This window comes from Squalius cephalus (assembly GCF_949319135.1).
Source record: "Squalius cephalus genome assembly, chromosome: 3".
NCBI classification, from domain to species: domain Eukaryota; kingdom Metazoa; phylum Chordata; class Actinopteri; order Cypriniformes; family Leuciscidae; genus Squalius; species Squalius cephalus.
In genome coordinates, this window is record NC_137124.1 from 18,178,923 (window position 1) to 18,204,522 (window position 25,600).

The 25,600-nt window shown below is 38.4% G+C and overlaps 2 protein-coding genes across 2 annotated transcripts; one reads left to right on the forward strand and one right to left on the reverse strand.

Annotated features, from left to right (window-relative positions):
• Positions 1–2,731: 2,731 nt before the first annotated feature.
• vgf (VGF nerve growth factor inducible) lies at positions 2,732–6,906 on the forward strand. Its single transcript, XM_079867537.1, has 2 exons — positions 2,732–2,971; positions 4,871–6,906. Exon 2 carries the CDS (start codon positions 4,892–4,894, stop codon positions 6,839–6,841), a length of 1,950 nt encoding a protein of 649 aa, XP_079723663.1. The 5' UTR covers positions 2,732–2,971; positions 4,871–4,891; the 3' UTR covers positions 6,842–6,906.
• Positions 6,907–12,800: 5,894 nt separating this feature from the next.
• On the reverse strand, positions 12,801–25,070 carry ap1s1 (adaptor related protein complex 1 subunit sigma 1). Its single transcript, XM_079866839.1, has 5 exons — positions 24,908–25,070; positions 22,187–22,365; positions 16,797–16,905; positions 15,375–15,512; positions 12,801–15,189 (listed from the first exon to the last, which is right to left on the reverse strand). The coding sequence occupies exons 1-5, from the start codon at positions 24,908–24,910 to the stop codon at positions 15,142–15,144; spliced, it is 477 nt and encodes a 158-aa protein (XP_079722965.1). The 5' UTR covers positions 24,911–25,070; the 3' UTR covers positions 12,801–15,141.
• Positions 25,071–25,600: the final 530 nt, after the last annotated feature.

Consider the following 25,600-nt stretch of genomic DNA (forward strand, 5'->3'; position numbering starts at 1 on the left):
TATAAATTGGAAGGTGGTGCTGGCATTTTGTCTGACAGGGGAATTCTGTTTGGATAGTTCTTGTGTCAGCAAGACTCGCTTCGCTTTGTTTGTACGTAAGCGTGGGCAGGAAGCCTCTGTCACATATCCAATCTAAGGGCAACCCTCCCACGGTTAGTTGTCTGAATCGATTATAAATGGATTTATTTTTTAAAAGCGCCTATAGAAGGCTTCGAGTGTTGAAATTATGCTTGCTGTAGAGAGAGATTCGTCTGGGGGAAGACCAAGATACGGTGGATGCCGCCTCATTAACTCCCAGTCAGAGCCCGGAGAACAAACGATCAGTTTGTAAAGAACGCCAACGCGGCGTTTCCCTCTCTGCGACGCACGCAGTGCAGGGCGGAAATGATGGAGGTGGAAGAATTTCTCTTTCGGCGTCAAGAGATTTTCTTGGGATAGGTCATTTGTCAACAGTGTGCTGTTAATTCTCCAAGGCAGAACGTACCTCTTCTGTCGCCCTCTCATGTGAGACAGTCGACGTCCTCTGGGTGAAGTTAACGTAAACAGACAGTTGGTTGCAGAAACACTATCCTCTCTGACAGCCATGTAAATCATCTGTCAACTAATTCTCCCCATGAGCTAATCCAATTCGTTCATGTTTAACACTGTAGATTTTTGATAGAATTCACATGGCTGGATTATGTTAACTTTCCTAATGGAAAACAACCATTAGGCTATCGTCTCGTCACCTACAGTGCCAGGTGTACGAGCACGTAACCAATACATGCACTTGCAAACGACTTTCGAGACTGCTATTCCGCATACTGTAGCCTATTAATGAGCAAAACTGTAGAGGTAGAAATGGCATTGAGATTTAGATAAACGAGATAAACGGTTCTTTAATTACACAAGTAAGGAAGGAGGTTTAAGTACGTTTAAAATAATTTAACTAATGGCCCTTAGCAATAGCACTATTACAGTGAGCCAAAAGAACCCGACGTAATGAAGAAAAATGAAGGCAATGGTAACACAAGCCAGTGCCAGGATCATCAGTGTTTTGTGAATGAGCTTGTCCTTGGTCTGAAGATGGGAACGCTTGAGAACGCTTAGAGATTGCATGAAAAGAGTATTTTTTAGGCATGTGGATAAGTGCGCTACCTGTGCAACTCGTCCTGCTTGATCCCTGCTGTTGACACGCGGTAGGCTATACATTCCCAGAGAGTTGGTTGGGATCATTAGCTCTGTAAGCCAGTTTCACTGGTGTTATAAGCCCTACCACAACATGACACTTAAAAAACTATTTCAATTTTAAAAGAAATATATTTGGTCTACCAGGAAACAAGCAGCTTAAAAAATGAAAAATGAATAATTATTGCACCACCTTGTTCTTTAATACATGTAGATACAATGTCCAAATTTGTTTAAAATATTCAACAATTGCTTCATCTTTGGCACCCTCGTGCCAAACATGACTTTTGTTTATTTCAAAAGGAGATGTTGGGGATGTGAGGGACTGACATCTTCAGTCACCATAACTTTATTTGTACGGAAAAAAATCTGAGGGTGTCAGCCCCTAACATCTCCAAAAAATAGTTACTTAAGGGTGAATAATAATGACAATTATCTTATTTGGGTGTATTTTCCTTTAAAAATGTAAGTTGCCAGTTCGTTCAAATAGATAAGAAATAGCCTACAATGTGGACGAAAGATGATGGGTCAATGAAAACTAATGCTGACAAAAGCGATTGATTTCAAAATTCACTAGTTTACAGAATACGGAGTAGCCTATCAATCTCTCTAACACACGGTTTCAAGCAAACCATGACTGCGTGCATTCCTGTACAAATGATACATTGAACTAAAGCTTTTTTTTTTATTCAAAGGCTATAATTAAGATCACTCTGACATTTACTGAAGAAATCTTAAAATATGGAACGACATCTTTAGACAGAGAACGACAACTTTAAATTAGATGTGGCATATAACGTAGGCTAATTGTCCTCTGCAGGTTACTCATGCAAGATGAAATTGTGTTTAGGCCTATTCGATAGAATATTTGAAGATAAAATAGCCTATAACCTGTCGTCTCACTGTAATTTGCATGTTGGATGCATTACGTTTTTATTTTTAGATGGTCCACAATGGATACCAACATAATACATGCCAGCAACATTGTACTGTAAATGTTTATTGTCCATTTTGTCTAGTAGAGAAGAAAAAAAAAACGGTTGCAAAAGCTTTTAATGGTAATAATGATGCATTTCAAACACTCATCAAAACATCCTGTAACATAATGTCACGACATGGATACGGAAGAGGCGCATTACTCGTTAATGTAAAAAATCCAGATCAGACAAAACATGTAGCCTATAATACGCATTCATTTTGCAAGCACTGACGATTCAAGCGCCAGCTGTTTCCTTTGTGAATTTTATGGTGTAATTGCATTTATGCGTTTTGTTAATGAGGCAATGTAGGCTACATCGTGATGAGGATTGTTGGTTCCTTTGTGTTGCGCTGTCAGTTTGCAGCTGCATCTTGGAAGGGACCGGTCTCGCGCTCCCCGTGTTGTCTAGCCCTCTCTATTCGGCGGAAAAAAAGTACTATTTCATTCATCCCGTTTCCTTCCATTCATCTGGGCACTGCAGCGTAGCGAAGACTCGGGGTTCGATCAGCACCAAAATTCTTATCAATGGAGAGAGTCAGTGACGTCAATGAGCTGGAGTGACGTGCAGTCACGTGGGCGCAGTGGGGCCGAAATAAAAACACGGAGAGCTGACCGTGGTACTGAAAATATCCCCATAGCGCCGTGCAAGAATAGCCAACCATACGGCTTACACAAACGATATTTCCGTACAAACAAAACAGCAAGAATCAAACAAAGCATGTATTGTTGAAGTGGATTCATATACGTAAATTGCGAACTTAAATACAAAGTTTGAAGAGGACACAATAAGTGCGTCGGACTGCGCTGCCCCTGACAGGATTCCCGGTAAGTCCCGGCTTTCTTTTTATAGTAACAGGGAACAGTAATGCAGAAGGCGTGGGAAAAGAAGTATATAATAATGTAGACAGAAGACGCATGAATTAAAAACGCAAACTGAGGTATCAAGATTTTGCTTTATTAGTTTACATGTAAAAGAAAGAATATATATACATTTGGTGGTATAAAATAACACAGAAATGTTAGGCATGTGTAATAAAAATGTTTTCTAAAATAGGCTGTATCCATTTTAAGTCTTTATATAAAAAGGGGACCTGATGAAAAAAAATGCAGCAATGTAGAAAGTAAAAGTAGGCTATAACAATTATTTGTGAAGGAAGGCATGAAACTTATTAAAAAACACTTTAGTGATACTGAATATTGCAATGATGACTTTTATCATTAATGATGAAGGTAACGGTTATTATCAATGGCACAGCTCTCATAATAATTATTACCACGCCCTTGCTCATGCTTTCATCATATTTCTCATCACCATAGCATTAGATGCCCAAAATAACCAGCCTACGTCGAGTCCAATCACAAAAGCGCACGAGAGACACTGACATAAAAACATTGTTTTGCTTCTGCATGCTTTGACTTTTGCCTTCTGGGGTCCAATTTGACGTATTTTACATACTTATAAGTAGCCTAGCTCATATGGAGCAGAGAAATGTTGACATACAATTCAACAGCAGAACATTCATCATCTGTTTTCATGTCTTTCAAATGTTGTTCAAATTTGCGATAGAAGACGTTTAAATCTCAAATCTAATAGTCTCAAAGCAGAAGATTATAGGCCTACTAGGCGTCTACAAGGCGTCTTAGAGCTGGATTACTTGCGTTCTTTGTTGATGAGACCTTCCCAGATGTCTCGGTCATTTAAGGCAGTGGACGAGGGTGTCTGTTAGAGCTGTTGTGGAGACACGATTCTTATTCGACCAAAAAGTTGATCTTTTCAAATTTGAGAGGAGCAACAGACTGTTGTTTTTTAATAAAAATAAGAAAATTGTGCAGATGTTAAACTTTATAAGAGTAGGCAAAACCCATACATCGTGAGCCAGTTGGCACAAATCCAAATGTCATGGAGTGTTTTTTCCATATGAATGAGAAATACTCGTATTTGTTTTGTTTTTTTGGAGCTCTAACTTGCTTTGCATGGTCATACTGAGATTTTCAGATCATCCTTGTATTGCTTGCTCATTAACCTCCCACGCATCGGAAGGGCTCCCTGCTAAGGCGCTTTTCCTCCTATACATTATTAGCACTGCGCCGCGTGTGCGAGCAATCACATGTACAAAGCGCTTCAGAGTCCTCACGAACCGCACCAGCTCAAGCCGCAGAGCCAATTACAACGCCTTTGCAAAATCAGCTAAGCAGCAGGCAATAACACATCAATTAAAGCTTAACAAAATATCCTCCCTCCTATGATTAAACCATGTTTGTGCAAAATATAAATATGCTTTGTTAGATATCTTCAGAATAGAAAAAATCCTCACTGGATTTGACAAGGAAAAATAAAGTATTTAGCCTACTAAAGTCTATATTGTCATTAGTTCTTCCATTACAGGAATGAACAATTCATGAAATGCTCTCAGGTTTGATACCTGTCATTACAAGTCATTCATACAATTTTTTTTATGTAATATACAGTGAGTGATGCATTCAGGCAGTCTGCAATGTGAATGTGTCCACCATCTTACCTGAGAAAAATCTTCATTCTGAGTGATGCACATGACTGTTTTTACTCAAGCTCATTTATTCAAGAATTTTTATGACAAAGGTATATCAAAAACATGATATAACTCTAAAGCATAGACAACAGTTGTTTTTGGTCACCTTGAGATCAAGGGCTTTTTTGCAACAGATTTGATCTTTGACCATTTATGCACTTTTTCTCTCTTTCAGGTTCAACACGTACGTGCGGTCATGAGCTGGTGCCAACAAACTTTAAATGTTCCCGTCATTTTCCTGTTCGTGTTATTTAGTCTCACAGTCAAGCCTGCAACCTTCAGTCCAGTGACAGCAGCCAGCAACACAGTAAGTGAAAACTATGCAGCACCCTCCTCTGCTCAGCAACAGAGTCAATATACTCAACCATCAGAGGAAAAGGGCTCGCAACATGATGAAAACGAAGAGGATGAGCTTTTCAAAGACGTGGATCCTAGAACCCTAGCAGCGGTCCTTCTTGGGGCCCTTAACCAACCTCAGAAGGAAAAGATGAGTGAACGAGAAGAGGAGGGAATGGAAGTGGAAAAGCAGAAGGATCTTCAGGGTGCAGACAGAGACAGAGATAGTCACAAAGAGCTGGAGCTGGTCATGGCAGCTGCTGCAGCGCAAGGAAAAGACGAGAAAGAAAGAGAGGAGGAAGAAGAGATAAAAAGGGTTAAGGAAGAGGAACGGCTAACAGAGAAAGTGACAAGCCACACCACTAGTCAGACGGTACCATTAAAAGAGCAGGTGGCTCCACAGGAGGGGGCCACAAAAGAGGAGGTGATCAAGGAGGAGGAGAGGCAGGAGCCAGAGAGAGGAGAACTGGGGGAGGAGGAAGAGCAGCTGAGTCCAGAGGAAGTGAAGAATCTGGAGACTGTGTTAGAGGAACTGCAGAGCTACAGCACAGCCACTAAGAGAGAGCGTGACACGTCCACAGGCCAGAGGGGAAGCCGTGGGGAGTATTTTGATTATCTGGACCGTAATGGCCTCATGAACAACGAGATCAAGTCTAAAGCTAAAGGCAATGACCTGGCCCTGTCCAAGAAGAAGCTAAAGTGGCAAATCGAACAAGAGAAGAACAAAATTCAGCCTTCACAAAGAGGAGGCAACTTCATGGATGACTTTACCAATAACCTTGCTGACCCAGAAGAAGAAGATGAGGAAGATCAGGAGGACGAAGAACAGCTGAGCCCTGAAGAAGAGGAAACTCGGGCCAAAGCAGAGCAAGAGGAGGTACGCAGACAGGCAGCAGAAGCACAAAGAGCCAAGGCGGAGGAGGAAAAGCTTGCAGACATTGCATCTGACATGCTCCTGAAATACATCGTGAAACAGGACAAGAAAAAGTACCAAGACAACAATGGTGCAGAAGATAAGCGCTCTGATGAGGAGGACACTAGTGATGACGATGATGACATTGACCCACAGACCATTGATAAGCTGATTGAGATCTCAAGCAAGCTGCATCTTCCTGCTGATGATGTGGTGGACATTATTAACGATGTGGAGAAAAAGAAGAAAAAAGATGCTCCTGAAAATCTCCCATGGCAACGTCCTCTCGTGCCGCCTCCAGCCCCTGTTGCACCTTCTACTCTGTTACGTAAACCTCCTCCCTCAAAGCCTCCTCAACCGAACACGAACCCATTAAAAGCCTGGTTCAAAGACAGGGCCTCGGTCAAGCCCAGCAAGCAAGACATTTGGACGAGGCAGCAGTGGCCCTTTCGTACCTACCCTTCCTACAAGTTCTATCAAAAACCCTACAGAGGGTATTACCCCATCTACATCCCGCCTCAAAAACCAAAATCCCGCTACTATTCCAAGCCCTCTTTCTCCCTCAATGATGTCCTGGGAAACTCACTGGACTATGACTTTGATTACTCCCCCAGACGGAAGTCGCGTCCCTGGGCACAGTCTCGCCAAAGAGCCCAACCAGGCTTCCAGCGGAACCTCTACTTCCCTCACCCTCGGACTTTCAAAGCCGTACCCATGCCTAAACCCAGGTCACCTCCACGTCGTTGGCCGTCCTTTTATTACCCAGCCCGAGCTCCTGTAGTCACCAGGGAAGATGATTACTACAGTCCGCTGAGGCAGCCGCCACAGGACAGCGAAGAGGAGCTGCAGAACTTCATCGAGAGGGTCTTCATGAAAAATCCCCGAATGTTTCAGTGAACAGACTGGGGGGAAAAAGAGAGCGATGAGGAGGCGGAGGGGAAAAAGAAAGTGAAAGGGAACAACTTAAAGACTGTTCTTTCCCAACTATCATGTTCTGGTTTCTTTTACTGAAATCAATTTCTTCACACTCACTTATTTGTTTCAGATACAAAGTTTACCCCCAAGAAAGAACACAAATAGGATCTTCATGTCCATCTAACCTGTCCATTCAAGGAGCAGATACCAGATAGCATAAATCAACATGTTTTCATCCCTTACAAAGACATTCAAGATAGAATCTTGAAAGGCTTGCCATTATTATGGAAGCAACTCCATTATCCAAGTCTTATTTACATATCTTTTCTTATTTTGTTTTGTATATTTTGGACATTTCAAGTCCCAGTGGTCAATATCATTGATCCTAGAGGGATAGCAAAAAAAAAAAAGATTCTAATTGCACCTTTAAAGAACATAACACAGATTAATTCAGACAGAAATGATAAACAATCACAGTGCCATAATGGTGGAAATATACATTTTGTTAATTCAATACACCAAATGTATTAAGTCTTACTTGTACCTCAAAGTATTCTGCTTAAGCATTTACCATTTGTGCGTTCCCTTGTGAAGCAGAGGACACACTCAAAGTCTTGTACATAGAATTAGTTTCTTATCGCTGTCTGCATTTTGAATTTTTTCCTTCAATGTGTTTATACCATTGTTTTTTTACGTAAAAAAAGATAGAAAGTTGGTGCAAAAGACATTCATACATTCCAACGATTTCTAAGAAACAAATGTATTATTTCATAGAAGCTGTTTTGAATACAACTTTTAATTGCCTTAAGACACTCTCTTCCCCTTTTCAGATGAACAGCATTTTCGGTCACAGACTGGCTGAAAGGTTTGTTCTCAAGCTCATAAACTTTATTCAGTGGAGCTGAATAGCAGTGATCAGCCTTTTGACTTTGTTTTACAAATAAAACAAATATATATATATATATATATATAAATATAAAAACAATTTAAAAATTATTTCATGTTCGTGGTTTTAAATGTGTCAAATGTTAATTGATTATTTTGCCTCTAGGCCAGTTACATCTTACCCAAATCAATCACTGGGCCAATGAGAACTCAATCCAAATAGCATAGACAATCTATTCATTTAAATTAATCTAGATCTTGTTAATGTTAATTAAGTGAAAATTTAAATAAAAATCAGTACACCATATTTTCCTAAAAAGAAGTCTGTAGGAAAGATTAATCTGGCTGAAATTGTCCCAAATGAGATGAATAAAATGTACCAAACTGGTGCCTGTCAATCTAAAAAATAAATAAATAATAATATTCAAACGTAAGGGGGAGGCATACACCGTTTTAATTTTCTTTAAATGGTTTGAAAGACTGACAGATGGAAGCTTGGGGAAAATGGATGAGGATAGCTGAACCAGTGGAGGAGTAAAATTTCTGCACGTTACTGTAAACTTGCATCTAAAATGTGTTGCTTTTTTAAAGACATTAAGAGCATTGAAAAAAGTACAAAAAAAAAGACGAATGACTAGTGTATCCAAGTAAAAATGCCACTGAGTCTTGTGTGAGGAAAAATGTTTATGTCCTTTCTAGATGTATCTTGTACGTAACATAATAAACATGCGTTTGCTGGATGTAAATAACCGCATGTTGATGACTAGTTTTGCTACAGAGAGAGAAATAAATAAACTTGACTATTTTTTATTAAGATTGTTTTTTAATTCCTTCTTGTAAAGAACACGGTTTTGAGATTTGCACATTTCTCATTCATTTGTTTACACACTATTACCTCTTACAGCACGCTCAAATTTACCTTAGCATAAATTGCTACAATTAAAGTTTTGACTTACCTTTTCCAATCTTATAACAATAAGAAAAGCATTCACAAACATTACCAAAAGGAAGTTAAACATGAACATTCAGGGTCTTAGTGTGAACGTCTTTCAAAGATGATCTCTCTAATGAGCTCATTTGATCAGCAATTAGCCCAACAAACTGTGTGAGCCCCAGAGCCAATCAATGCCACATATCGTCTCCTTAATTGCATGCCAGGTCGAATTTTCTCTTAGCTTTGATATGCCGTATGAGCAAATATAGACACGTATGTGCACGCACATATTATTAAGAGACAAAAGGACATTAAAATAAGGCCAGAGGACAGATTTACTGTTCAAAAGAATTATGAAGGGAAAAGCGTATGCTATGTAACTAGAAAGCAAGCAGGGTAGGGGTCTTGACTAATGAGAGACTGAGCTTATTAGTAGTCCCACTATGACTGCTGCGTGCAATCAAAGACTTGTTATAGGGAGAGACGCCCCGCTTTCACACCACATGAGACATGTTTAGGAGTGAGGTTCGCTTTTTATTCATGTAAATACACTTAAAGGAATAGTTCACTTAAAAAAAGAAAATTCTGTCATCATTTGCATCATCACTTGAGGGATCAAGTTGTTTCAAACCTGTATGAATTTCTTTCTTCTGCTAAACACAAAAGAAGATATTTTGAAGAATGTCGGTAACCAAACAGCTGATGCACCCCATTGACTTGCATAGTAGGAAAAAAAAATACTATGGAAGTCAAGGGGGTACATCAACTGTAAGACAGAAATTCATACAGGTTTGAAACAACTTGAGGGTGAGCAAATGATGACACAATTTTAATTTTTAAGTGAACTATTCCTTTAAAGTGATTTTTCAAAGAATAATCTGTCATCATTCACCCGCCCTCATGTTGTTCCAGACCTGAATGGGCTACTTAGAAAATATAATTATAGATAATAAATGTGGTTCAGAAAACATAATATTTTGATAAACCAATCTCCTTTATTCTATCAACTCAAATTTTAATGAACTCAAAATTAAGGCAACCAGGTTACTTAAGTTAAACCAACAATCATTTTTTTACAGTGTGGAGTGAAAGAATATAAATAATACACCTTGAAAGAATATAACTCACCTGCTTTAAAAAGCCCATATACATGAACCCCAAACTAATTACTTTTGTACCTGCTCATGTTTGATTTGTTACCACACCGCAAAAAATGACTTGCACATAATAAGACCAATTTACCTGACAAGCAACACTGAATAGGTAGGCTAATAAATACAAATTTGCATTTTTAACTTAAAACAAGTGGGGAAAAAAATCTGCAATTACAGTATGTCAAATGCACTTACATATTCTCTGACAATCAGTCATATCATATGGAGATATGGAGTGTCGCTAAAGTAAATGTTTCTAGTTTGAAATATCTTTATATTTTAACTTGTAAATTACACAAAAATATGGATTAAGTATATGATTTTTGTAGTGTATAGATGCTTTTTAATTCAAAATGACTGTGAAACAATCTCCACAGAACAAAATAAATTTCAGTGCTTTAAAACAAACAACAAAATGGCAGAGCAGAACTGTGACCTCAGTGTCAGCCTATATATATATATATATATATATATATATATATATATATTGCTGGCTCCAACTTAACCACATGCTTAACAATTGGGCTACTACCACCCCTATTATATATAATATATAATCATATTAATCAGCCATCGTTTACTAGAGAGCCCTAAAAAGACTATTTCAAGGGTACAATGACATCTGTCAAACATTGTTTGTGAACAAGGACCTTCATATGCAAAGTGAAAAAGTTCTTAGTACATAATCACTTGACACCCAATGACAACAGTTTTCAATTCAGAATGTTATTAACAACAACTGAACGAGACCGGTCTGGAAACAAACAAGGAGTGACAGCTACAATTTCCCATGAATAAATCAATAATAAAAAAAAGAAAAACAGAAAATTAGGGAAACAGAATCAGACCGGGAGGGAAGACAAAGAAAATGACAGCCTAATGAAATGACTATAGTGAAATTGTAATCAACAACAGAATGGCTTGGAATAAAGAGACACCAAACAAGTGGCGAGAGGTAGTCAATAATAATGTTAATGAAGAAAGTGAGGAGGTGGCATAGAGAAAGAGAAATAGAGAGAATGGGCCGACGGAGAGGTTGATAAGGAGAGCGCAGCCCACGGAGGAGCAATGATTCATGAGTCACATGGTTGAGAGGTGAGTCATACTCGCTCTACTGCAGAACCCTCAGCCTCCAACACACACCGACAATCCTTTGTCATATTCACTTACTCAGGCACAGCAACTGGGAAGAGTAATTGTCAAATTCAGTCTAACAGACTCTATAATACCACCCGATTCAATTAAATAAAAAGAGAAGCATCTACCAATGTGTGTTAAATCCAATTGTGCACAAACAGGCAATTTTGCACACTGACAAATGCCAGAAAGAAAGCATGTGCACTTATCAAAGCGAAAAGCACATTCCTGCGTTACACCTGCACACCAGCACACAAGCAAAATGACAAACACAGTTTCTTTGCCCTGAAGGCTTGCCCAGAAAACAGGGGAATAAAAATGCACTTTGTTCGACATTCTCTATGACTCAAAACCCAACAGCCCCGATGCAGAAAAAAAAAAGATCAGCATAATGGGAAAACCCACGGAAAGCCCATATGTTCCGCCTCCGCCAAAAGCAATCTCTGCCAAGTCCATCGTCGTGTTGGCCTGAAGCGGTCTTCACATTTCATTATGGAGGAGGGAAGCTCTAGGGTGGGTTTGCCTGTAAACGTTGTCCCAAGATTGGCTTTTCGAACACTTATTCTGGCAATCCTCCAGAAGAAAAAAAAAAACATGAAAAGAAGAAATCTCCTCACCTTACATCACTTAAAGGGAAGTCTGAATCATTACACAATAAACAGACTGCTCATAGATTCTATAGGGCACCGTCTCCCGAGAGGTCTCACGGGTTAACCAAATCCTCACAGATGTAGCCTTTATAAACGTATAGAGAGGGTGAGACTGACTCTTTATAGTAGATAAAGAGTTACTGTCTGTAAGGATAATGGGAAGGAAGTAACAACATGACATTAAAAATTAATCATGAGGTAGGAAGAGAGGCCAGGCAATTATGATGGAAGGAGGTGGAGGGGAAGGGGGAAGAGAGAGAGAGAGAGAGAGAGAGAGAGAGAGAGAGAGAGAGAGAGAGAGAGAGAGAGAGAGAGAGAGAGAGAGAGAGAGAGAGTGAGAGAGAAACTTGGCAGAAACTCAGTTTCCACTGGAGATGTGCTGGTGCCAGATCAATGGAAAAAGACTCATACAGGGGAGAAATGAGAGCAGTCATCCATCAAACCATCAGTGTGAGACCAGGATATTATACTTACTGTCATAAAATGTGCTCCACAGAAGCTAAACATTGTTTCTGCTAATCTCAAAGACATGTCTGATTAACTTTGCAATTATAATGGCTTAATCATGAAATGACACTCAGTGGAATTGCATTTGCCACAAAGGCCATTTTGAGAGTGAGGCTATTCGTTTTGTTGGCTGTGAGTTTTCAGAATTTCTATTATTATGTGAATTTCTACAGCCAAATATAATGGCATTGATGCAATTAAAGCCAAAAGATGGCTGATTATTGTACCAAACTGTCCGAAAGGGTACATATTAGTACAGAAAGGATATTAGTACCTATAAGTGGTACACTTTAGAGGCTGATAAGGTATAAAGGTGTACCTTTAAAGGACTAGCCAGGGTTCAATACAAATTAAGCTCAATCAATAGCACATGTGGCATAATGTGGACTTCTCCTTTTAAAAAAATAGAAATTGAGGAGACAAGCGTAACTTGCTTCGGAACCAGAATATTACTTGGCATTGTTCACCCCAAAATGAAAGATTTGTCATAATTTACCCACTTTGGCATTTCAAACTTGTGACTTTCTTTCTTCTGTGGTACACAAAAGAAATGTCTCAGCATTTTTTTGTTGTTGTTGTCCTACAATGGAAGAAAATCATACAGGTTTGAAACAACATGAGGGTGAGTAAATGGTGAACTGTCCCTTTAAGAGCAACAAGCCGTTACACGGTATCCCTAGTAGGTAATTTATTTTCTTCACATTTTTATACTAAAGAATATTACACATAATATAGTGCTTTAATATACCTATGCATTGAATATACATTGTTTTAGACACACTTTTATCTATTTTAATTTTTACAGGAAAAAGTGATTTACCTAAATTCAGACAATAATCCTTTAAGCTGCATATTTAAAGGAGAATAATATAGGCCTAAATACATTTTATGCAGAATTTCATTCACTAGCCAACATAAAAGCTGCACACATATTAAGAAACACATTATTGGACTTGTAAACAAGCATTATAATCCTACATCCATTAAAAAAGGAAGACACATTGCATTTTCATGAAAAGCCACAGGATACACAATTAGTCACTAAGTGCTGCAGAAATGCAATTGACAGGAGGGTGAAAAGCTGAAGGGCACATGACAAGGTCCCTAGAAACTGTCTGCTTTCCATCTCCACTGAGAGGAGATAAAGGAAGACACTGACCAACAGCTGAGTTTATATTTAGAAAAAGGAGGGAGGGCTGCAATCACGCTGCGGGTCATATCGTTTGACACCTGCACACTGATGAAGGTGACAGACACAACAGGCATTCGTAAATCCTCAACAAAGGGAAGCAAACACAAACAGATATTAATAGGACATTTTGAGAATGAGGAATGAAGCTAAATTAATGTTGAAAAAAGCACAACGACCAATGCAAATTATTAGCTCACGAAACTGAAAGCATGTTTTGTGTCTTTAATATCTGTGGTGTTGTGACTCCCATCGTTTTAATTATCACTGATTTCATTAACGTCTTTTTCCTCTAAAAGCCTGTCTGATGTCATTATATGGACATGTTGTGTCTTCGCCTGTAATCTCTTTTTCTACTTTTCCATCACTCCTTCATTGTCTGTTTCTTGCCACAATGGTGCTGCAGTCAGCTTCACTGCACCACTGTCACAAACGACCGACTGGTGACTCATCCACTTACATACTCAATCTCTCTCACTCTCTCTCTCTCATTTGCTCTCTTCAGCACTCTTTATCTTTGCTCCACACACACACAAATAATAATACATTCCTGACAAAGCATCCGTCTTTTTTGTTTGAGGATGCAAACATTATACCATCAGAGGTCACGCCATGACCGATGTAGAAATATCAAGCAAACAAACATGAAAACATGTCTGCAAGTTTTCTCTATAAACTGTAACTGCTTTCATTTGGCATAAGGTTACATTCATAAAAACAAAACAAAAAGAAAAACAGGTTCATTATACTGAAATAGAATAGGGGAAACCATGAAAAAAGATGAGAAAGAAGTTTAGGCTAAAATTGTGTTTTATTATTTATAAAATTACATTCACACATAGTTCTGTTTTGGTTACCTGACGGACTTTACACAGGGAAAACATGCCCTCATGCTGAATTATTCAATTGTTTAAAAAAAAAGAGAAACCGTTCATCTTAAAATATTCCCTTATTTCACACCACGTTTAAAAAGCTATGTAAATACATCACACTTAATATCAAAGCCCTCTTCTGTTATCTGAAACAAGCTACAAATACTCCCTCACTTATTACAACTCCAACGCGATGCCTACAGTCAGAAACACGTCTTTGGAAAGCAGGATGTAGACCAAGATAAACAGGAAAGAGCTTCAGCGCCATTTTGAGGTTGAGATTCACTGCCGTGTTCTCGACGTTAAGATACACATTCAGACATTTTACTACTGTGGCTCAAGGAACAGAATGAATAGACCACACAATATAGTCCATTCAGTATTGCAGCCATTTAAAAAGGTCCATTTAAAATTCCTCCCATTTAGTGAATATATCTTTAAAATCGATCCATTATAAAAAAAACCATTAGAAGATTTCCTTATGGTCCATAGCACTTAATTTAAAGTGGTACAAGTACAAATATTTGCATCTCACATAAATAAACATGGCTGGATGGTCAATGTCATTTTTTCCTGAGCAGCTACAGTAGACGTATAGTAATGGCATTGCATGACCTGTTTTTAAAATGGCAAGGCTCAAATCTTTTTTCAAAATATTCTTCTAAATGTTCTGATTGCTAAATTCAAATGTCTATCTGCAACACTCTTTCTCTAATGTCGTTTAAGAAAGAGGAGTTCCCAGCTAGACAGCCATTTTAAAATTTAAAAGACAAAAAAAGGTTGGAATTGAAATACAATCACATGCTGATCTCAGTAGTATCAAAATTAACCTCATCTACCCTCTTTTATTCCCCTTTTCTCCTCCCTCCCCTTGGACCCACTTGCAAACTCCCCTTCACATGTCGCAGTTGTACCGAAATTTACCATCTGTCTTGACTGCATTGGAAACTAGTACTAGGCCAGCCCCATCTCCTCTAGGACGCTCCTGGGTGACTCATCCTCCTGTCCGGAGAAAAGGGTTTCCATTGAGGCCATTACACAATGCACTGATTATTTAACTTGGCAGCTTACAATGTGCAATGCTCAGAGGAGTTGTGAGTATATAAACAACAGAATTCAAGTAACATTATTAGACTTTTCTATGCAAACAACATTCAAGAATACATAAATAACATGCATACACACACCTCTTGTAGAAGGTCGGCCTGTTCGATGGCCTTGAGCACGCTCTTCTTGGATGTGTCCTGAATTTCACCCCCCATTAGAAACTCGTCCAGGATAAAGTAAGCTTTTTCAAAGTTAAAAATGATGTCAAGCTCACAAACCTGCATTGTGTACAACACACACACAAAACAGTAGAGACATGAGAAACTATCTTGTTTATGTGCACAAGAATCTTATAATATTCCAGTTATGAATGTGTCACATAAATGTGTTAACCTAATTGAAATAGTCCAAATAAGGCAAAATTCCAGTTTCTAGAAATACTGTATTTAAATACGCCTGTATTATTTAATCTGTATTCTGTGTCATGTAAATGCCATATTAGAAATATCTATTGTGATAGAATATTAATTTATAGACAAACATTAAAAAGCATGTTTTTGCTTTTGAAAGAAGTCTCTTTTGCTGCTTTTACTTGATCGAAAATACAGTAAAAACAGTAATATTGTGAAATATTATTTAAATTAAAAATAGCTATTTTCTGTATCATTCGATTTCAAAAATCATTTTAATATGCTGATTGGTGCTCAAGAAACATTTCTGATTATTATCAATGTTGAAAACAGTGCTGATTTTTATGGAAACCATGGAAATCATATTTGAATAAATAGAAAGTTCAAAAGAACAGCATTTATTTGAAATAGATTTTTTTTGGTAACATTATTAACTTCTTTACCAACACGTTTATCAATTTAATGCACCCTTCTGACTAGAAGTATGAATTTCTTTCAGTATATAAAAAAAATCTTACAGACCCCAAACTTTTATATGTTTTTTGGGTATACCCCAAACAGTAGTGTATATGAAAATAATTAAAAGTTGATTAAAATACCTAACTTAGAATCACCACTAACATTTTTTTGTAAATTTAAATAACCAATCAATAATAAAATTAGCTTTTTTTATCATTACAAATTAGTTGACAAATCTTACATCAGTGCATTTTAATAAATGGCACAAACAACTAATTCAAAATAATAACTGTTATGGGACAATTCTGTGAATGTTAAAATGGTCAAAGAGGAACATTGTGAATGCTACACACAAAAATGTAACACTGACGCACGCACAAGGGAATTAACCTTAATAAATGACAGGCAACAAAAAACGTCAGATAATCAAAACAGAAAAGCTATGAAGCACAACAGCAAATAATATCAATACAGAGGGCGTCATGTGGCATGTACAGAGAAAAACAGACATGGTACAAATAGCGGAGGATAAAAAGCAGAGGAGTGGATGGACAAAAAAGCAAAAAGGATGAAAAAAGTACAGAGAATTTCACAGGTTTTGGGTTGCTGTAATGTGAGGTATGAAATAGCGAGAAAGGAGGAGAGAAATAGAGAGGCCAGATGAAAGAGGGGTGGTGGCGAGGAATGACTCACACTGCCAAAGTACTTATCCAGCAGCTCCACAAAGCGATGGATGACCTCCAGGGTAATCAGCTCATTGTCCTGCTCCTCCACCGCACAGCAGAAATATAGACTGGCATACCTACACACAACCCGATAAATGGGTTACAGAAAGTATGTCCATCAAAAAAAGTGTATAAGCAGTCAATCATGTAAACTAGCTCTATATGTCTATTTGTTGAGATGTATATTGTTTGTTTGTTTTTTGGTTTGTATTTGTCTATGTTTGGGACTACGGATGGAAATTAGCATTGTGCTAAATCCGGCGTATTTACGTTCAACTTTGATTGTACGTTCATGAATATGCACTGTCCCATTTAAAGGGGTGATGAACTGAGAAATCAAAATTTCCTTGAGCTTTTGACATATAAGAGATCATCATACTATAATAATATCCTGTAAGTTTCAGAACTGAAAACTACCTTGTTAGTCCAATAAAAGCTTTTATAGACATCAGGCTCAGCAAATGACTCGTTTTTCAAAGTGGGGAACTATGACGTCAAAGAGGATAAAACACCGCCTCCACAAAAGAAGATCAACGGCTACTTCAACACGGCCTGTTTAGCCCCGCCCACCGATTCGCCCAAACATGCTAAATAACATAGGACGACATGATATTGCTAAACCGGATCGAGCTACTTACAAGCAATAAACATGCTGTTGACTAAATATTGTGCAGCGCCTGTTTGTGGAAGAAGACAGTCTGCATAAGCTTCCTTCGGATTCCAGCATGGTTAAACTTTATTAAATCAGTCAATCACAATTTCCCGACACGGATCCGCCAGCAACATGTAAGTAACCATGTGTATTCTAATGCCTGATCTGCGATCAGTGATTTCTGTGTAATTATTCAAGTTCAGATTCTCTTAAAATCGTTCAATACTGTTTATGCATCAGTGACTAAACGATCAACTTCACATAATTTCTCGTAGTATTATGAAAATAATCCTTTTTAAACTGTTATTAAATTATATACAGAAAGCGATCAAAGAACGATCCCTTTCCATTCGCCCAAGCTGTCAATCAAACAGCACAGCGCGAGCCGCGAGAGCTTATCTGGACACTTACCAAACTCGTGATGAAGTAATGACACTGTTACACTATACAACGAAGCTCTTACTGTGTACTCACATCGTGTTTACATTGTGATTTGGAGTAAGCATTTGTGAGAGTGCAAAAATTGCGTTGCAATGATAAAATCTTTATTCACGCGATCAACAGACTGTCTGTCATCTGCTCAGTCAGTGCTCATCATGCTGCAACCTTTCATGTGATGGAATAGATTTAAATATAATGCTTTAAACGATACTTTTCGATACATTTGTTATCTCGATAGCTGTAATAGTAAAAACGTAGTAAAAGTTTTCGAGAGAGTTCATGTAATACTAGCTATTTCATATGCAAGCATGTCAACCAATCACAGCAGTGGGCGTTTGCACTGCAGTCTCACAGCAGACACGCCCCTTAAAACTGAGCGTTCAAATCTGAGGCTGAAATCAGGCTTGGAAAAATGGCTTTTATTTATAAATTATGACAATTTTTGATGTAAAAATCATACTAACATTATAAGGGCACCCCAGGCAACATTATAAAATAATAAAACAATCCAGTTCGTGACCCCTTTAAATAAATAAATTCAATTCAATTCAACTAACAAAAAAAAAAAAGTAAGCATACAAACCAGGGTTATTATCCTTAACTAAAACTAAAACTATTAAAAACATTTTTGTGAATTGAAATAAAACTGAAATTATATGCATATATATGCATACGTCTCTAAGTTTTGACCCCTTTTAAGAAGGTGATTTTGATTCTCTGATGGCGCTCATTAGGTTGTGGTTACCATTGTAAATCTTGCCATTCATTTGTCTCTCTTTTATTCTGTATATATGCTTTGCTTTGTTTAGCTGTATGTACCTGTGGTTTCATTTATTAAACCCTTTATATCCACGCTTGATTGTCTCTGTGTTTGCGGCTCACAAATCAGTCACTTAAACTTTTGATCTTGGTACATTCTTTTGTACTGTTAGTACTATTGTAAGAAAGATGTTCTTCTTGGTCAGGAGAATATTCTTAAGAGACCGCAGGGAGACCTTAACGCTTCTCTCTGTTGACAGGCAACTGGTGAGTAACAGTTCCAACGTCGATTTTTACTCTCATTTGCCGCTTTGAACCCTGGCTAACATGCTAAGGGTGTTCTGCAGATGGCGCCGCAAGCTCACGCAGCACTGTCAGAAGCAATCCGTGCATGAAATAAATGTATTAGAAAACATAACATTTTACAGTTTATTTAGTAATTGTTTAAGGTCTTTTCGCAATTTCAATCATCATACACCTTTCGCTTTCAGAAAGGAGGGGTTTAGAGAGACTGAATCTTCAAATGGGCCGTGTTCAGACCAAGCGTGCCGCACAAGCCCTGAAAAGTGAAGCCAAAGCGTCTCGATCGCCCCCAGGTGACTGGTCCTAGTATAGGTCATAAACCCCGCCTCCCCGTGTTATTTAACGCGACATGAGACCAACTAAACAATTAAATTACACTTCAAATATCATTTTTCCAAAGATGGTTTCTGTCATTTGCTGTAGTTTTTATCACGCTGATGTAAGTTCAAGTGTTTGTTTTTAAAATAAGTTTGTTTTTAGTTAGTTACTTGATGCTATAAAACGGTGGTGTGACGTCATCTCTGAGCGAATTAGTCGCTGAAGCACCAACAGACTTTTTTTCAGGATCTTCGGAGGACTGAGGAGATTGGAGCTTTAAATTTAATATCTAAATTTCTAAATTAATTAACAGAGGAATGGAGCAGACAGAGGCCACTTTAAAACAGCTTGCGATTGATTCTGTGAGAGTGAGGGCGGGGCCTTGATTTCGCGGCTTTCCTACTTCCTACTACTTCCTGCTTCCTGTGAAGGCCTCCCTCCCCTCCCTTTACCTCTCTACAGATAAAGCGTTGTCGGGATAATTCCAGTTCACGTGGCTACGCGGAAGCGATAAAAATTCTGTATAATACATTTTAGGGCCAGACAAGTAGTTTGTTGAGGGTTGGTTTGTAAGGAAGGACTACACGTCTGCGCACATATATTGAAACGCGCATACCTACAGACTGAGCTCGTAATACGCATATGCACGCCATCAGCGTTCTCACAGGTTATCGTTTTTAAAGTTTGCGTAGAGAGAACTTAAAGAGTTTCCTGTTAAAACGGTGTCGTGTTAGCTAAGTTAATAACTAATGATCGTTGCGACGGAAGTGAATCAATCAAAACTAAATTTAGCTGGACAGTAACTTTATTCTAGAGCTGCTATAAAGCCAAAACAATCTCTGTTACTTTAATTTCCTATTATCACTGTAAAGCCGCTTTGGAACAATCTACATTGTTAAAAGCGCTATATAAATGAAGATGACTTGATTTGACTTGACTTGGCAGACTCAGGTCCCGAGATCGCTACTGCGCAGACTCAGGTCCCGAGATCGCTACTGCGCAGACTCAGGTCCCGAGATCGCTACTGCGCAGACTCAGGTCCCGAGATCGCTACTGCGCAGACTCAGGTCCCGAGATCGCTACTGCGCAGACTCAGGTCCCGAGATCGCTACTGCGCAGACTCAGGTCCCGAGATCGCTACTGCGCAGACTCAGGTTACTGCGCAGACTCAGGTCCCGAGATCGCTACTGCGCAGACTCAGGTCCCGAGATCGCTACTGCGCAGACTCAGGTTACTGCGCAGACTCAGGTCCCGAGATCGCTACTGCGCAGACTCAGGTCCCGAGATCGCTACTGCGCAGACTCAGGTTACTGCGCAGACTCAGGTCCCGAGATCACTACTGCGCAGACTCAGGCCCCGAGATCGCTACTGCGCAGACTCAGGCCCCGAGATCACTACTGCGCAGACTCAGGTTACTGCGCAGACTCAGGTCCCGAGATCGCTACTGCGCAGACTCAGGCCCCGAGATCACTACTGCGCAGACTCAGGCCCCGAGATCACTACTGCGCAGACTCAGGTTACTGCGCAGACTCAGGTCCCGAGATGTCAGCGCCATATTGGGACACTGGCGGCTTCACTTCTCACCAATGATAGAGAGCGAAGGGGTGTCGTCCATCTTTTTTTACAGTCTATGGTTCAGACTCGTTGGCCCTGTTTACACCTGGTATTAAGTGGACAACGCTAAATACAGGTCTAAACGGGGTCTAAAACGTTTTGAGCTTGTCCACTTTCGACCACTTCCAGAAGTATTAAAAAACGAATTTGATCAGATTGCTTTTGTAGTGTAGACGCTTATGTGGTCGAACAGCCGCAAAAAGACCACCTACTCTCCACCAACTGACCGAATACATAAATATTATGGGAAGCGCGCTAGCCAAAAAGTGATTTAAACTTTATCGGAAAACATACCAAACACAATGTTCTCTCACCATTCCTGATTTCTAACACACATTTACAGCATTCAGCGTCATCTTGTGGCACTGCTCTTCGTGTGTTTTTCCGTCGTCTCTGGTCGTGTTCATATTTAAATTGTACGAGCTTATTTTCTCCATTAGATCAAAAGATCTGAAAAAGCCCATAGATTTACCCGCCCATAGACCCTCCCCTCAAAGAAATCAGGTGGTTAAAAATGGACAAAAGAGACGGATTAAAACACCAGGTGTAAACAGGAATGTGTCACTCTCGTCTACTTCTCCGATCGACCAATAAGCATCTTAATACCAGGTTTAAACTGGGCCTTTGAGAAATAAGGTGGTGTGCAATGTATATTATGTGAAAATCAAAGTGTTTTTTGACCTTGGATGCATGTAAACAATTGAAGGAGACCTCTAAAACAAAATTAGGAACCTTTAAAATAGCATAATAGGGGCACTTTAATCAAACCTCAATGACATTATAGTAGCTGGCAAATCAAGAACATAATATATATAATGATATTTAAGATAATTATATTATCATCAGATGCAGTGCTGAAGTGAAAAACAAAAACAAGCATCATACACAACAGAACAAGGCTGCTTTACTTTTAGTGCCACCTTGTGGCAAAAAAAACAGTGACCCCCTCACTACACTTCACTGTGCGTAGGTATCTAGATATGAAATGTATTTTGATGTTTCAAACAATTCCACTCCTCAATACGACGCATTAAATGAGTCAATGTTCATGTTCACAATAATTTGAAGTATGCTTCACTAGTTATACTGGGAGGGAAAAAAGAGAAAAAGGGGAAAAAGGTATATAGTTTGTGTACCAGGACTAAATTTTTTAACTGTAGCTTTTATTTCAGACAACCTTTTGTGTGCATGTAAAAAACAGAGAAAAGTGACACGTGTACAACCGACATTTCTGTCTCACAAAGTCATCAAATGCATGTGTGGCTTTCTACCTCTTGTAGACTATCTTAAGATCTCTCCATTCCAGGAAGCTGCACATTTTGGGTTTTCTGGCCAGCACCACCTGCATGAGCTCTCTGACCATCTTTTTTTTGTCACGCTCAGCCGTAGCCGTGTACCATTTCTGGAGTCGTAGCTTCCCCTGCCGGCTGAACAGAAGCATAAAGCGCATCTACAGAACAACAGAGAGAGAGAAAGACAGGAGAGGATCGCATAAAGAAAAATAGTTAGTTCCTCAACCAGGCACAAGTCAATATGGCAGATAATGTTACAAATAAATAAATATGGGGGAAAAATAGGAGCAGTGTTATTTTAGTATTATTTATGTGCTATTATAGTATTTATTAAAATGTATTTTTTATTTAAAATTTTTAGCAATTTTGTCATGTGCTTATGACATTTTTATTCACTTGTTATGTCTATTTGGCATTCTTTTTTTATTTCAGGCTTACTAATTTGATCGTTTTAGCACGCACACTTAATTCAGATAAATATTTTCTAGTTTAAGTTTTTCTATCTAATATTTATATTTTAATTTTATTTCAAATTCATTTTAATGAAGTTTTAGTTTTCAATAACACTGAACTGGATAATACAGAGAAAAAAAAAAGAATTATGATCAAAAACTAGATGTGAGTAGATGGCATGCTGCTGTGTTACTTATCAAATAGCATTTTAAATGAAGTATAACATATTTCTTTTACATGCAGTTTATATTCAGTTAGAGACTACATGGAATATTTGTAGTTTTGAATATTCAATTGTAATCTAAGGACTGATGAAAAGGCCAAAAGTGACTAAAACTGGTTAAAGATATTTTAAAAAGTGTGACCTAAAGTATACACTACTTTACTACTTATTCAAATAAATTACAATCTAAAATTCAACCTGAAATTCTACCCACATACGAATGATGATTCAATAGAACCAGCATCTGACTTATCAGAAAGGATGAAGGCGTAATGGAAAATGTGTGTAAAAATTGATGAGTAGAATTTTTTTTTTTCCTAAAAGACCTTCAGCGTCATCCATCATTATAAAATTAGAACGCAAGCTGGCCTATACATTTCAGATGTGTTAAATATTTAAAAGGTGAGCTGAAGAGCACTGCATCTGCTCCCAACAGACATGCCCCACATATCCAACACGGTGCATTCATTCAGCTCAATACACTCCAAAGGCTATCTATAAGCATCACATTTTCTGATCACAGAACTACTATATGACACACTATGATTAAAAACCACAAGACTGTCACACGGAACACTACTCTTAGCACACATTAGTTTAATTGTGGAGAATTTCTTTCCGGCTTGCTAAATTGAGGACTTATACTTTGTGCCAGAATTTGTCAGCCTACATCGGCCCTTGAAATAGTCTAAAAATGGTGCACTGCACTTGGCAGCGAAAGGCTCTGATGTACAACAGCCGCTTGATTTCCAAAAAAAGAAAGACGGGAGAGATGTGGGAATTTTTTTTTTATTGAGGCCAAAGACGAGAATAGTAACCTCCTAAGGGAAAGAGACTATATTCTTCAATGCTATAAAAAGGTGTCCATACTTAGCAGCCAAATCAAGTGAAAATGTTGCCTCCACATATATAGTTTGTTAAAACCATGCATTGTTTTTACTTGCCACAATCGATGCCATGTCTTATAATACTTGTTAGTAGTTTTAACACACAGATGTTGGGACATTAAACTCACACATTCATGAAAATCTAATGTTAATAAAGAACACTAGAATCTACAGAACAGACAATCAGATCACCGTCTACTGCTAAACTAAACATCTTTACTTACAGCGATGAATGTTTCTGCTGTTTTTCTTGCAACACAGAAAGAAGGGAAAACAAAAGGTCTTATATGGAGAAAAATCTCTCTTTAGTTTTGAAACATATGTTTATAGATATAAGCATAAGCAAGTTCAGGTCAGCCAGTTTATTGAATATGACAAACAGGGAAGTGTTGGACAGTTTGAACAGAGTAAAGACATCACATTTTGCTTCCCTCTATTATTAGCATCAAGCCAAGTGCTTTCTTCAGTTTGTAAACACTGTTTTATGATGTGTTGGATATTATCTCTCAAAGCAGCATTTCCTTTCATGCTTAACTGATTAAACACAGGAAATAAGTTGCGAAATACTTTTGAGAGAACATACTGTTATGATGCTACAACCCGCAACCAAATGTACTGTGGCTTTAAAGTCATTCTGACTCACAGTTCATGTAAATCTCACATTAAAAATACACTGTCACAACTGGACAACCGTTTCCGGGTCGAATCAAAAGAGTCAAAAGACAACTTTAAAAAGAAATTGATTTTAGAAAATGATTTCATTTGAAACCTCAGGTTCAATCAACGATACCTCAGGTAACGTCATTCAGGAAACACTCCGGTTGAGCACCAAGCAGTGAAAATCATTTCGCTGATGAATTAATACTATCAACTTAACACATTAGATCTAACGTTAGCTGTCAAACTGACCGGGTAGAGAACAAAAGCTTTTTAATCTATGACATTTAGAGAATTTCACGATTTAATTGAGAGATGTAGACCACACAAAGCGTCCAAACTGAACAGACCACCTAGGGCCCGACAGGTGAGATGTGAATCTTTAAACAGGTTTTGAGGTGCCCAGGTACTAACTTAGCTTTAGCTAGCTAGCTCTGCCTGAAAAGTGTAGATTAATGCCGCTATAACAGTATAACTTACCATTCTGACGGCTTAATGAGAGCAGTCAGGTAAATTTCAGTGAACAGCAACCCACTTTTTGGTGAAAACCGCAAGATAATATCAATACATGTCTAATTGACAGCTCGTAGTTTCAGAGCCCCATAAAAGCAGCCTGGAGTAGCGCTGTCCGATTTGTGAACGAATTGTTTTTTGAGTCGAGTCGTTTCAATGCATCGTTTGAACCGATTCGTTCACGAATTGGACTGATGAATAACTGTAAACAGCCGTATTAATGAAACTTAACGTAATAAGCAGAAATACATGTCGCCAGCATTTTAGAGTATGGCATATGCCAGGTAGAGATGTCAGGGATCACGATTAATCATGACATAAAGGAACTGTTGAAATGATTCATTTAAAAGAACCGATCCGCTGAATTGAGTCGGACTTCCTGTCACTAGAGATGAGTCAGGTATAGCGTCATCACCACCAGCGCGCGTGCGCTCTGCGCATTCCAATCTCCACAAGATCTCTTGCAGAAAGTCCGTTTGCTGCCTTCACAAGAAATTCATTCCTGCGTTAAAAATATTACATAGAAAAATCCAAACGTTTTATGTGTTTATATTTACAAAAGTAATAAAGTGATTTTCTTGTCTATTTGTGAAAATTAACAGCGTTGCCTCTCTGGCCTCAGGGAAAGATGTTCAGATGTTGTTGCCATGACAAAACAGA

Excerpts from the sequence above, each read along its gene's own strand:
- vgf (XM_079867537.1), top strand. The coding sequence starts at position 4,892 with ATGAGCTGGTGCCAACAAACTTTAAATGTTCCCGTCATTTTCCTGTTC.
- ap1s1 (XM_079866839.1), bottom strand. Across the intron at positions 15,513-16,796 it reads TGGATAAGTACTTTGGCAGT|GTTTGTGAGCTTGACATCAT; the intron begins GTGAGTCATTCC and ends TACACAATGCAG. Across the intron at positions 15,190-15,374 it reads AGGCCGACCTTCTACAAGAG|GAGGATGAGTCACCCAGGAG; the intron begins GTGTGTGTATGC and ends TTCTCCGGACAG.